Source organism: Amphibalanus amphitrite, unplaced genomic scaffold (assembly GCF_019059575.1).
Source record: "Amphibalanus amphitrite isolate SeventyFive unplaced genomic scaffold, NRLGWU_Aamphi_draft 000111F_arrow, whole genome shotgun sequence".
In the NCBI taxonomy this organism is placed as follows: Eukaryota; Metazoa; Arthropoda; class Thecostraca; order Balanomorpha; family Balanidae; genus Amphibalanus; species Amphibalanus amphitrite.
In genome coordinates, this window is record NW_024881606.1 from 207,529 (window position 1) to 221,872 (window position 14,344).

Below are 14,344 nucleotides of genomic sequence, written 5' to 3' on the forward strand. Positions count from 1 at the left end.
CCGCAAAACTTGTCCTTCACTTTCAATCGGCCCATCCTTTCACGACCAAAAAGGCAGTCTTAACAGGACATGTAAAAAGAGCCATTCGGATAAGTTCCGACATCCCAAGTAGGGACAAGAGCCTAGAGGTGATCACGTCCCTATTTAAGCTGAACGGTTATCCAGCTAAGCTCATCAAAAGTGTCATGCTACGGGAATGCTCTCGTGCAAACAGGGGGGTAGCTAGGGTGCAGAGGGACAAAAGGAAGCGCAGGGGAACAGTTTACGTCAAACTACCATTCATAAATGATGAAGTGGCCTCCAAGGTCCAAAAAGTGCTGAAAACATCAGGGTTTCCGATCCTTGCAGCATGGACAAATCAAAACACACTCAAAAGACAGCTAGTGCGGTCAGCTCTCAAAGACCCACCGTGTCCTTCAGGCAGACAGCACTGCCACGCATGTCAAGCTGGGCTGCGGGGAAAGTGTCACACGAAAAACGTAGTGTACGAATTGAAATGTAGTCTGTGCAACAAAACTTACGTAGGAGAAAGCGGTAGGCCAATACGACTGCGATATAACGAACACTTACGAGATGGCACCAACAAGAAACTAGGCACACCAATGGGTGAACATTTCGCGCACGAGCACCCAGACCTGACCCCAACGGACACGACTCTGATAGCACGCATCGTACGCAAATGTAAGGATGAAGCTGACAGGAGGATTGCTGAATCCATCACCATCCGCGATAGGATGCCAGCTCTTAACGATAACAGCACCTCCTGGCAGCTACTTCCAAAGTAGGGTAGCATTTTCAAGAGCTCACCACGTTAAAAAGTGATTGTGTAGATCGTTTTCATAGATGCTGTATGCGCCCTAACCAGGGCTGCGGAGTCGGAGTCGGAGTCGGAGTCGGAGTCGGTCGGAGTCGACAGTTGTGACCGGAGTCGGAGTCGGAGTCGGAGTCGATTTTAGAAACCCGAGCCGGAGTCGGAGCCGGAGTCACCGAAAATCTGTCGACTCCGCATCCCTGCTAGGTCTGCGGAGTCGGAGTCGGGAGTTGGAGTCGGTCGGAGTCGACAATTCTGCCCGGAGTCGGAGTCGGAGTCGGAGCTGGTTTTTGAAAGCCGGAGTCGGAGTCGGAGTCGGAGTCGCCGAAAATCCATCGACTCCGCAGCCCTGGCCCTAACTTTGTCCAGGGTATGAGTAGTCATAGTATGATAATACGCTCATGTATGCTCATTTACGTATATAATGTTCATTTATGTATAATATGCTCATTTAATTGTTTCGCACAGTGTAAATGTTATATGTGCCCTAACTTTGTCCAGGGTAAGAGTGTAACTTGCTGCCCATTTAATTGATCCGCAAGTATTGTTTCATCTTAAATTCGTAGGTATATGCTTAGGCACACACGCACTTTAATCTTGTGTATAGGTTTTTCCCTGTACATATTATGTTTGACTGCTTTCCCTGTACATATTATGTTTGACTGCTGCGACTTTTAGAAGTACCAACCATAAATCTTTTCCCTGAGGACATATCTACTGTTGTGCATGTGTACTGAACAAAAAGTATTTTGACATCTACAATTGTGGCGCCTGCTGGTATCGGTTGACAAAGATCTGTGATCGAATATACCCGAATTTTTGCTATTTGTCATTTTATTCAGATTACATTGAGGATTCGGTCAATTAAAAATATGCTCATAATCATCAATATGATTTTCCTCACTACGCTAAACTCTCTTAAATGTGAAACATTTTTGTGAGTAATTGTCTCGATTTTGACCATTAAAACGGGTATTGTATTTTTGACGTCATCAAATAGCTCCAAAAAAGAAATGTAATGTTTTCATTCCGTTCAAGGCCGCTGAAGAAACGCGGGATCTTGCGTGGGACATTGTCTTGCCGCGCAGAGTTGTGCCGTGGTTGCGCCTTTTTCATCCGTTTCTTACTTATGTCATATGTGTGCATGAAGCTTTGATTTTGTTCTTGGTTATTGTGTGGCCGGTCAGTCAAACGCCCCTGTAGAAACCGGATGCTGCGTTTGATCGAGATGGAGTCAGACGATGATTGCAGAAAGCTCATAATATTGAAAAGAGGGCCGGTTGCGTGGCATGTCTGTTCAGAGTTGACATTTTGCTTTACTCCAGTTTATGACCTGAGAGCCTGGCTGGAAGTGACGGATCCAAACTTTTCACGTTAAAATGGCTGAGGGTGCAATAATCTCTAGTCTCTACATAGCGGGCTGGTATAGGAGCGTCTTGCTATGCTGCACCATAGCTGGCTAGTGATTCTCTTTTGGCTAGAAATGGGATTAATCATTATCTCCACTGGCGAAAATGGCACTTGACATCACCGAATGCAACGTTCATGTTGTTAGGATACATAAAATCAGGAAGATTACGCGATAGGTAGGCAAACGTGGAATAAAATAGGTGCTGGATGTTTTGGTTTTGGTGCTGAATCAGCAAACAGCAAATACGGAGTTCAACTAGACGATCTGGCAACTTTAGGCTGTGTGGAAGCAATTAGGTGCCAGATTCAGGTATTAGGGTCGAATAAGCATTTTGGGGCTGATCAGCAATTAGGTGCCAGAAACAGCTTTTTAGGGACCAGAAACAAATATTCCCCCTTTTAAAGTTACATCAAACATCAAACATCACATAAATACCTGTGATTGGTTGATACTGGCTTACCGTGGATCCATATACTGTAAATGCTGCTTGCGCATGATCGTTCCGAACAGTGTTTGTCCACAGTCCGCCATTGCTGTCTAAGTTATGCAAACAACACTTGGAGCACGTGGTTTGGGTTGTTGGTAGGTTGGCTTGGGTCATGTTGGGTGTGTATTTTATTAATTAATATTCAAACAAATCGAAATCGGGTTGTGTAGGTTGTGGCTCAGCATTGTTGTGCACTGCTTCACTTTCCTTTTGACTTGGTACAGGTACATTTATCAACCAAGTAGGTACGCCTTGGGTATTTGTATGCCTTTGTTTTGAAAGAAGTGAAGTGAATTTGAATTGTTGAACTCATCAGGCAGTACTTCAAATTACATTGCAAAATGGCACTGTTAAATTTATCAGGCAAGACTTAAAATTATACGACAAATGACACTGTTAAACTCATCAGGCAAGACTTCAATCAAATTACATTGACAAATTTATACCTGCAAAATGTGAATAGTCTCATACCTTTTAATTCACTTGAAAAGGATTATTCCTACGCATACTGCATTGGCTGTAAGCAGCTTACTGATTGGTTGATGATGACATGGCTGTATTCCTCAGCAAGGCACGCATTCCTCTGCAAGGCACTCTACGGAATGCGAAACAGAATATCTTCGTCTAGGACTCTAGGGTGATCATTGGGCCGGAAAAGTTCCTGATTTGTGCTAGTCTCAGCTGATCAGAGTGCTGTTCACGGGCACCTGCGGTAACTGCGGTAGCTGCGGTAGATCGCAGGCTGTAAGTCCCGCCCACTTGTGCGCACGTCATCACGCGTTTGTCTGAGGCGGCCGTGTCAATTTTCCGCCCAAGTTACATGAATGCGCAACTGCCGCGCCACTTTGCATGACAAATGGTTTCTGCGGCCGCTGCGGTCGGATCGTTTCGACCGCAGGAGACGCAGGCGACCGCAGCCGGCCGCAGCCAATATGACGTCACACCACCCGCCCCATCCCTACTTTCTGTGACATCATTACCCGGCTGACCGCCGAGCCGCAGCTACCGCAGGTGCCCGTGAACAGCACTCAGCTCAATCTATGAAACTGCTATTCCAGTTCAAAATCCCATGTTAAAAGTGAACCTTTTCCTTTAAGAAGAATGCATAATGCAATGTATGGCAATGTATAGGTATAACATGTATTGGAGCACTTATTCAGTGCACAGCACAAAGAGGGTGTGCTGTGCTGCAGAGTGGGCATTGGAACTTTGGTGAACCTCTGCAGCTGTACTAGCAGTTTTGTGCCAGTAAATGATAAATCTGTGACCCAATAGCAGTGCTAGGGAAAAAAAATCACCTGAGTACGCTTTTATCCAATCAAAACTAAGCTTTCTTACTTTCATAGCAAAACTTTAAGGCCTTGTTGGTATAGGTTGGTGTGGATTTCCAGCCAGCTCAGTATGGGTTGGTGCAGATTTGTTGCAGTAATGTAAAATCTCGCACATCAATCAATATGCAGCATGCTTTCATGAAGTTCCAGATGACAGATTGACAGAGGAAAAGTGGCATCAGATTTTTATTCAGCTTCTGGTATTAGTCATAAACATTTTTTTAGTTTGACATAGATGAAAGGAGGGTTTGCCACTTATAATGTCAGTTTAAATGATGCACGTGCATACCAAATGTGGGCAGATGATTGAGCAGCTTTCATGTTGTTCTACAGATTACCAAGCCACAATCAGCGGCTGCAGGCACTCTGTGAGCTGGCCAGTCACACTGCAGAGATGCATCACTCGCCAGCGGCCTCGCACATCCAGCAGAACTTTATCCGCCTGAGCGGCCCCCCGGACGGCGGCTGGCGCCAGCGGCCGGGGGGCGGGCCGGCCGGCCGCGGTCGCCGTGGGGCGCCCGGCGGTCACCCGTACCTGCCACGGCGGTCGGCCGACCGGTGGGGTCGGAACCAGCGGGCTGACGACACCTGGGATCGGCCCGGCTCGCTATCCGCGTCACTGAGCGAGTCTGAGACGCCGCCCGGCCGGCCCTGGATACGGCCGGACAGGAGATACAGCCGCGGCGTCGTCGGGTAGGTGGACCGCACCGACGGGGGAATGGAAAAGAGTGAAGGTGCAGGTTATCGGGCTGATGAGTGGGGGCAGTATGCCTGGATGGTGGGTATAAGTGTCCGGGAGGGTAACAGATGCAGGGGGCACATGTATTCACAATGACTAGCACTTCTCGCGATGCCAGAATGGAACAGCATGGTGTGATGGTCTTGTTTACCTAGTTTTTTTTTTCACTGCCGTTTTTTATCCACTGGACGCTTAAAGGGACCCTCCCACCTTCAAAAAAGTTAATGAATTGGCATGAAAGTGATGTCGCTCGGTTCAGAAAGAGCGAAAACAAATATCTACCAAATTTCATTGAAAAATATTCACCGGTTTTCAAGATATTTGACTTTTACTTTTGTTTACTTTTTGGGATCTCCGCTGTTCCTGGCGACTTTATTTGAAAGTGCGGCATTTGTTGCGCGCAAAGCAGCATATACCACCGCGTGCTACAAAACGTTTTAGTCAAACATTTAAAAATCGTTAGATATCTGCGCTGACGTCACACATTCAGAGGGGTATTCCTATACATTAGCCCCTCTGAATCAAAATGCTGCAATTTTGAAATTCAATATTTCCGATTTAAGGCAGATCTCGATGTTGTGAGTGCCGAAACCGGTAATTGTGAGCCAGGGACCCCATTTTGGCTATCTCAACTCAAATCTAATGTTAAGGTGGGAGGGTCCCTTTAAGATAACAAGCATTTTCTTCTTTTTTCACAGGCTACATGAGGAGATCGAGGACTTTTTCCAGCACATATCGCCGACGGTGGACGAGCACCACATGCGAACCACTGTCTTCGAAAACATCAAAAACGTCATACACGACCTCTGGAAGGAGGCACGGGTGTTCATCTTCGGCAGTTTCGAAACCGGTCTCTACCTCCCCACCAGGTCAGTCATGGGTTTTAGCAGCAGTCTTACGAGAATCGTACTTCGTCGTACTTTTGTAGTATACTTACAGAACTTCTTCAGCATTTGGCTCATATGAAATAAGAAAGCATGATGTATAATTATTGTCCACAAATACCAGCCAGGGTGATTACATATATGCCCGGCTCGGCGAACCATTTTTACATTTTTTATAACATGCATGATATTTGGCCAGGCGCTGTTGTGTGTACAATATCTACATTCTACAATCTTACGTATGCACCCTCGCTAGCTCCGTAATATGGCGTAATGTGAGACCTGTAACACGGAATATATAGTCTACGACGGAATACAATTGCATAGTCTGTCGTAGACTATATATTTTCCGGGCCCGTAATATCGCCTCACACCTGCACCCCCTTGTCTCTCGACAGTGACATTGACGTGGTTGTGATCGGCAAATGGCGAGGCTCGCCGCTCGAGATGCTAAAGGACGCCCTCGTCAGCAAGGGGATCTGCAGCCTGGACTCTGTCAAAGTGCTGGACAAGGCAACAGTGAGTACACGACAGTGTAGGGTGGATACGAGAGGCTCGAAGTACTGGATAAGGCAACGGTGAGTACACGACAGTGTTGGGCGGATACGAGAGGCTCAAAGTACTGGATAAGGGACTGCGACGGGAGGCTCAAAGTGCTGGAAAGTGCGGGTAATAAGTGTGATCCGGCAAACTATCGATCTGTATCGCTATTACCGTTACTCAGCAAAGTTCTCGAGCGTGTTGTTTATGTTTCGTTGTTTAACCATGTTAATCCCGTGCTTCGCAGCGAGCAGCATGGCTTCATGCCGAGGCGCTCATGTATGACAAATTTAGCAACTATGCTCCACGAGGCTTGGGACAACATTTCTGACGGGATGCAAACTGACGTGATATATACCGATTACAGCGCCGCATTCCAAAGCGTGAACCACAGCTTACTGTTACACAAGCTGCGATGTTCTTTCAAAGTGACAGATCGGTCGTTTCTCTGGCTTAAGTCTTACTTTACCGATAGGGAGCAGAGAGTGGTTGTCAATGGGAAATGTTCAACGTGGATGTCGGTGCCGTCGGGAACCCCGGAAGGAAGCCTCCTTTCGCCGCTGTTATTTTCATGTTACATCAATGATTTGCCGAATTCTGTCAACACAAATTGCCTCATGTTCGCCGATGATGTAAAACTTTATCACAGGGTTACGTCTCATACCGACTGTGAATTCTTGCAGAGGCAGTTAGATGAGCTATGTTACTGGTCACGGAAGTGGGGCCTAACACTGAATCCTGCTAAATGTAAGATCTTGACTCTTTCTCTGCGACGTCACCCAGTAACATTTGCATATACCATAGGAGGCGCAGCACTTGAAAGAGTCAGTGAAATGCGCGATTTGGGTGTTATCTTGGATGAAAAACTGACGTTTGGCAGCGAGATCGATCGTGTTGTTCGCCAAGCTAATAGAGCATTAGGGCTCCTAATCAGGTCCTTCCAAACAGGAAAGCATGGCAGATCGCTGTATCGTTGTGATTACAGAGCTATCATCCGCACGTATTGTGCCAATGTAAGGCCTATCTTGGAATACGGCAGCGTTATCTGGGGAGGAGCTGCGGCCACCCATCTAAATCGCCTCGAACGTGTACAGACGAAATTTCTTATGTGGCTTTGTGGTCGATGTCGTATTGCCGATGCGCAACTTAACTCTGCTAACCTTTCGAAGCATTTTCATCTGATGTCTCTGGCTGCACGGCGGCAGCAGCACGACCTGATGTTTATCCGGAATATTCACAGAAAGGACATCGATTCGGCTTACCTGCTAAACAGCATGCCTCTATGTATACCACCTCGCTCATTGCGCCAGCGCAACCTGTTCCATGTACCGTACGCGCGGGTGACCACTGTTAAGCAGGGACTATTTTGTCGCATTCCGCGAACGTGCAACACATTTCTTAACGAGCAGCGTGAGGCAGACGTTTGGCACCTGAGTGCCCTGCAGTGGAAGAAACTGGTCGTGGCATATTGTCGAATGCATTGCTGATCCATTTTAGTGTATGTATCTTATTATGTGTATTTTTAACTTATTTTAACTTGTTGTCTGAAATGTGTACCGTAAACCGGGGTGAGTTGATATGGGGTGGTGAGTTGATATAAATTGCTCGAAAAATGTTAAAATGTGTGCTGCTCATCCATTTGTAAACCAATTTTCAATTTTATTTTTCTGTGAAGTGAAGCAACCAATAAGTGATGCATATAGCTGAGGAAGGCATGCATGTGGTGCAGTGCCTTCTTAACACATTACTTTTTTCAAAGTCCTTTTTTTCTTCTGATTTCGAAACTAAGGAAAAGTCCCCACCCTACAGCAAAGACGGTGGATATTCATGGAACAACATGCACTGGGAAAGAAACTACCATCAATTTACTGTTGATCCCAAGTAGTTTTGGGTTTCACCTATAACAACGCTTTTTTATAATTTTAAGAAAAGTGACAGGTGGTGAGTTGATATGCCATCAAGTGGTGAGTTGATATGCATGATAAAAGCTGATACCAGGCTGGTATGCATGCAAATTAGCATGAAATATGGGTCTGCAGGTAAGACAAAGTCAATTACACCAACTCTTCTCCTTTTCTTTCCCCACATCATTCCATCAACCCCCAAAAGCTTTAGTTTTTTTTTTCTGAATGCTTGAGACGAGGTTTGTTAGTATCACTGATGTTAGTTGTCGGACTTTCGTCCCCGTCTTGAGTTGAGATGTTAGTTTCACAACGTTTCAGCCAGTAACTTATCCGGCCGTAGTCTTATCTGCCTCGATAGTGGAGTGGTTAGAACCGTGGACCATCACCGGGGAAACTCGAGTTCGATTCCCGCTGACTACAGGAGCTTTCGAACTGTTAGCCGCGTACGGCGCAACGCCACCATCATCCAGGTCCTTCTGAGGGTCAAAGAACACCTGACGAGTGACGACGGCCGGAGAGTAACTGGCAGAAACGTTGTGAAACTGACATCTCAACTCAAGACGGGGACGAAGGCCCGACAACTAACATCAGTGACCCCAAAGTTTTTTCTGTGGACATACCTAACATGCAAAAGGCACAGCACAACTCCCTGTCAAGTCTCAAGGTGGCTCCCTACAAGCTACAAAGGAACACTATAGAACACCTATATACATACAGATTTTAAAAAGAATTGTTATAATTATTCGTAGTTTCGAAAATGACAGAACTGTCGTTTCTGTATGGCTAACCGGCGCGGGAATTCTGATCTCGTGAAACGGATTAGTTTTCCTGCTTGGCAGTTGCCAACCGAGAATGAGTGACAAAATGAAATGGAACAAACAATATAAAGAAATTGACTGGTGTTTTAGCCCTCGCCCGTATTCGTGTTTTGCCAGCGTTTAACGTATAGGGGGGGGGGGGGGGGGTCCGTTGGAATCCCATCGTCGTTTGGCCCCTGGTGGAGCTAGAGCTTCGCGGAAAAAAATGAGCGTGTTGCCCGAGACGCGAGGAAGCCGATGATAACCAACTTTAAGGTCCTAGGTCATTGGTTAACCTTCCAGGCCAGGTCAATTACCCAGAAGTCGGGAAAATAGGGGGCTATTTTAAGTTCGTAAAGCGAGTTTATTATTTTTTGGCTGTTGCTGATCACGAATGTCATGTTAGTTTTGATCACAGATGTCTTCGTACATTTAGGCCAGGTCAGGTCAGGTCAACCAGTAGGTGTCCTGCCGGCTATCCATAGGGAGTGTCAAGTGTCAACTACCACTGACGGTGTCGTAACATGTTACGAAGGCACTAAAACTACTTCGTAAATGATCAAATTCATGTTAAATTCGAAATCGGCCCGAAACAAAAATACCCTAGAAACATGTAAAACTCCAAAAAGTGAACCGAGGTCACCAAAGGTCAATGACCTGACCTGACCTTCAGGTGACCTTGACAGTTGACACCCACAATACTGCGTGGGACCAACATCATTTACATGTTTGGACGTTACAATCACAAAAAGACTGGAAATGCGCGGATAATGTGAGCCGACTATGCCAAATCGCGATTCCGGCCAAGCATGGTCTCGAGAATCAGGTCACAAGTCAAAAACCATTTGAGTCAGGATCATGAAATTTTTAGAACATGTGTAAAATTGATAAATTCGAGAGGTACTGAAAGTTTCGTCGCGATCGGCCGCTTTTTGTGCGAGTTATGTGCGAAAAGCCGAGGTGGTCCGTTCGCCCGCCTATAAGTGCGAGGGTTAATTTTGGCTTTTGATGCCGAATTCTGTTTTATGTCGCTTATTTCACCTTATAGAATACAGTCCAAATTAGATTCGCTTCACTTCACTTCATTAATATTTTGTTGACTACCAGTCAACAAAAGCTCAGAAGTATATGTATTCTTTCATTTCAATCCATTATCTCTGTCAGAGGCATATCAACCTTGACCCGCAACTGACAATGTGTTTTAACTACAAGAAAATACACTTGCATAGACCCCTTTAAACATGGACTGTGCACTGGCTTAGCCTAATCGACATTTGAGGCAAAATTTTGCCTCCTATGTAAACAATGAATCTAGCATTACATTCGATTCGGTGCTTTGTGTTGCGCTTTAGATAATTCATAATCACAATAGCTTTAAAAGAAACGCAACTAACTCATTCTAAGGGACATGGCCAACGGAGAGGTCAGGGCGAGGGGGGCGACCCCTGCACTTTAATGATCGGGGATCGACTCCCGCATAAAGTTGCGTTTTCCTCGAAACTTGACGCTTAGTTAAACACCCCACCTTTCAAACGAAAACTATTAAATAATGCTGCGAGTAGTTTATTTTGTATTGTGCAAAAATACACATGCATGCCTTCCTATTTACTTCTCTCAGTAGTTTCCCACCCAACTCTGACCCGAAGTCTGAATGTACCTGAGAACCTGAGATCAGGTACCGGAGAACGTAGGCGTTCAAATGTTCACTCATTTCGATCCAGTCAGCTTTCGGATCTTGTCGGAATCCGAGTTTCTTCGACCAGCGCATCCCTGTGCTTGCTTTGGCCTCTTTTCGGCGTGTGCTAGGCTGTTCAGGTCCTTGGCATGATTGGAGACGCAAGCGTTGAACAGCGCCCCCGCCATGGTGGGCAAGATGAGTTTGCTGAGTTTGTGACCAGCCGCGCACTCCAGCTGGGAGCCTTCTTTTTCTTCCATGAGGTTCAGCGAGATATCCTGATAACACTCTCCTGGGGTTTGTGCACCCAAACAAAATGGCGCGGCATTAGCCTCAAATCTCAGAGGCCTGAAGATGGAGCATATGTCCTCAGTGATTTTGAGACAAGTGGCAGATGGCTGGAGCAGCTTTCCCCGGTTCAGCAGGTCTGTGAATGTAGCGGCAGCCTCCTGCTCCTCAGCTCCGCTGACTGCTATTTTCACAGAAATTTTGCGATGGCCATCCGCGAGAAGGTCACGACAAGGGTTGCATTTGTGCTTCTGCACAGCGTGGGCCAAGTAGCCGGCCATGTGAAACACCGCGTCCTTGCCTTCTTCTGGACCTTCCTCAGCGGAGAGAGACTCCGCAGCGATCTGTGTTAGCTCTGTTGCCACACGGTGGTCGTTCTCCTCTCGCTGCTGAGTAACGAGCCGCATATCTACCGCTACTTCATCCGGCGTGTACCCAGACAGCCACAGCAGGCTCTTGGCACGGATGATAGCCTCGCCTTCTGTAAACTGGCGCGGGCTGGCCCAGAAGTTGCCACCGGCAAGTTTTCTGAGGTGGCCGAAGTGACCCTCTATGCGGTCCGACTGTATCTTACCTAGCAAGACGTACTCTAAATCACACTCCTGCAGCAGGTACTTTGACAGGCCCACCAGGCCTCTGCATGTCAGGACGAGACCCCGAAGAGTGTCAGAGGAGATTTTTGCCGTTCCCGGTTGTCGATCCCAGTCCTCCATCAGAACGCCAAACTTCTCCAGGTACTTCAGACCAGGGCTGCGGAGTCGATGGATTTTCAGTGACTCCGACTCCGACTCCGGCTCCGGCTTCCAAAAACCAACTCCGACTCCGACACCGACTCCGGGCAGAACTATCGACTCCGACCGACTCCAACTCCGACTCTCGACTCCGCAGCCCTGCCAGGTCTGCGGAGTCGATGAATTTTTCGGTGACTCCGACTCCGACTCCGGCTCCGGTTTCAAAAATCGACTCCGACTCCGACTCCGACTCCGGTCAGAACTGTCGACTCCGACCGACTCCAACTCCGACTCCGACTCCGACTCCGCAGCCCTGCTTCAGACCGTCTTCATTCTCCATTCTCAGACCGTCTTCATGCTTGAGTAAATCGTCCCTTTTGGCCACGTGCTTGTATGGCGACTTCACGTTCACAATGTTGAACCAAGTCCTTACTATCTTCAGGAACTCGGCAGTGTCTGCGAATCCGTCGCACCCAGGCTCCTTACTGTACACCATGAGCCCTGCTATGGTGGTCTCGTGGGTGGCGGAGTCTGCCAGCTTCACGTTCACGCGCTCTATGCTCGTCGGGTTGAGGACTTTATCGGAGAGACGATAGGCCATCTTCACTGGAGAGCCGAAATCCATTCTGTGAAGCTTCTCAAGGTGACAAGATTTCACCGTTAGGGCAGCTCCGGTCTTTTCGAACGGCGGGCAGAGAAGAGTCTTCTTGTTCAACAAGTTAAAGAAAATGTTCTTGAACAGATGGACAGTATCGAACATCGTGTAGATTCTTCCCAGCCCATCACTGCTCCACGGGTTCACGATGTACTCGGGGTGGCATGCCATCTCCGAGCGCTCGGTGGAAGCTTTGATTTGTGCGATGTCCGTCGGTGGTGACAGAGACCACACGAAATCCGAGCTCCGTGAGGCCTTTCACTACGTTGAAGAACATCTTCACCATTTCCTGCGTTGTGACGTGCGCCACTGGTGACATCGTGACCAGATCCTCGTATCTGCCAGCGACAGATGAAATGTGGGTGCAGAAAAGCGTTGTGGTCGCTTTTCCAGAGCCATCACTTGATTCCCCATGCAGTCTTCCGCCGGCGATCTTCAGCGTTGGGGCGCAGTAGACTTCGTCCATAGCGAGATTTACTATTACGAAATGGTAGTTTTTCACATAAAAAAATATATAGTCAGGCACTTACTTGATGGAAGGCGTATATATGCTTGGAATTGCATCTGGTCTCAAACGCAGATTTTTTCGGTCAGTTCTTCTGGCTGTTAGTGCTCCCTCGCAAAAACTCTCCGTCGAGAAATGCAGCTCACACACTCCACTGTAGTCCAGAGATATTGGCTTCAGGGGCTTTAGTACCTCTATCCACTTCTGACGACGGGTTTTCTCCACAGGGAATTTGAAACAGACTTTTTCTGTTTATAACCAGATCTACACTTAAGAACAGCACATTTACGTGCCATTTTAAAAATGTATGCCTACTAAAATCTACATATCAGCGAAGTGTTAACAATTAAAACATGAATAAACTTACAAATACACTTCAAAAACTGACAGATGGACAGCAAGATGGACAGAGATGTCCTTCGATGTGCATAACAATCATGTGATATATTTTATTTTCCAAAATTTCGCTGCATGTCGCGTCACGTTTGTCGTCTTAAGGGACACTTCCGTTCGGTTGCATATTTTAATCCTGCAGTTGCGATAGAGAACAGAGTCTACAAAAGATCAATTTTATCCAAAAATATTTAATTGTTTATGATTATAGAACTTTCATTCAAAAGATGAAGGCCAGACGAATCTGTAGATAAATTTTCGCGGCCAATCTACCAATTTAAAGTGATTTAAGAAGCTTGTGAAATTTTGCCTCAAATGTCGATTAGGCTAAGCCAGTGCACAGTCCATGTTTAAAGGGGTCTATGACACTTGTAATTCCAAAATACATTGCCAGTTTTGATACCGTTGGCGTGAGGACACGTGACTAGCCAAGTTCAGAATGTTCTAAGTAAAACTAAGTATCATAAAGCGAAAAAATGATGCTGCTAAAATCAAGCCATTTTGATAGCGCTGTGTTGGACATGATTGCGTTTTCATGAATGTGAGGTCTGCTGCCAAACTACTACCATTTTTCTGATGGTTTCTTTCAGGATGTGTTCTCTCATTGTTTTTTTAAACACTGGCATTTTATCAACTCACCTCTGAGCTTCTTTAGCCGAGAAATTTTGAAAAATCCAAAACCATATCAACTCTCCCCCTGGGGGGCGGTGAGTTGATACGAACTTTGACGTTTTAAAAAATGGGCTTAATATATACATTTTTTATTCATTTTTGCTGATTGCCTCACCAAGGCATGTGCCATGAAACTGGCACAAAAATAATTCCGTAAATGAATGTGGCTTTTAAAGAAATCTAGAAAAACCTCAAAATCCATATCAACTCACCCCGGTTTACGGTACTTCACTCGTCAATGGGCCCACCATATCCCGTGAGTGTTTATGTAATAAACTAAACTAAACTAAGTACAGCGATAAAGTACCGTGACGAGATGCTCAAAGTACTGGATAAAGCGTAAGACTGTGACGGGAGGCTCAAAGTGCTGGATAGTACAGCGGTCAGCGATAAAGGACCGTGACGAGATGCTCAAAGTACTGGACAAAGCGTAAGACTGTGACGGGAGGCTCAAAGTGCTGGATAGTACAGCGATAAAGGACCGTGACGAGATGCTCAAAGTACTGGATAAAGCGTAAGAC

The 14,344-nt window shown here is 46.4% G+C and overlaps 1 protein-coding gene across 1 annotated transcript in view; it reads left to right on the forward strand.

Moving 5' to 3' along the window:
* The first annotated feature begins 2,755 nt into the window (after positions 1-2,755).
* LOC122380990 (terminal nucleotidyltransferase 4B-like) overlaps positions 2,756-14,344 on the forward strand; it is a 28,596-nt gene continuing 17,007 nt past the window's right edge. Inside the window, exons 1-4 of the mRNA XM_043364640.1 lie at positions 2,756-2,804; positions 4,374-4,733; positions 5,478-5,648; positions 6,062-6,182. Of these exons, the coding sequence (XP_043220575.1) occupies positions 4,435-4,733; positions 5,478-5,648; positions 6,062-6,182 (591 nt within the window). The 5' untranslated portion in view covers positions 2,756-2,804; positions 4,374-4,434. The remainder of the gene's footprint in view (positions 2,805-4,373; positions 4,734-5,477; positions 5,649-6,061; positions 6,183-14,344) is intronic.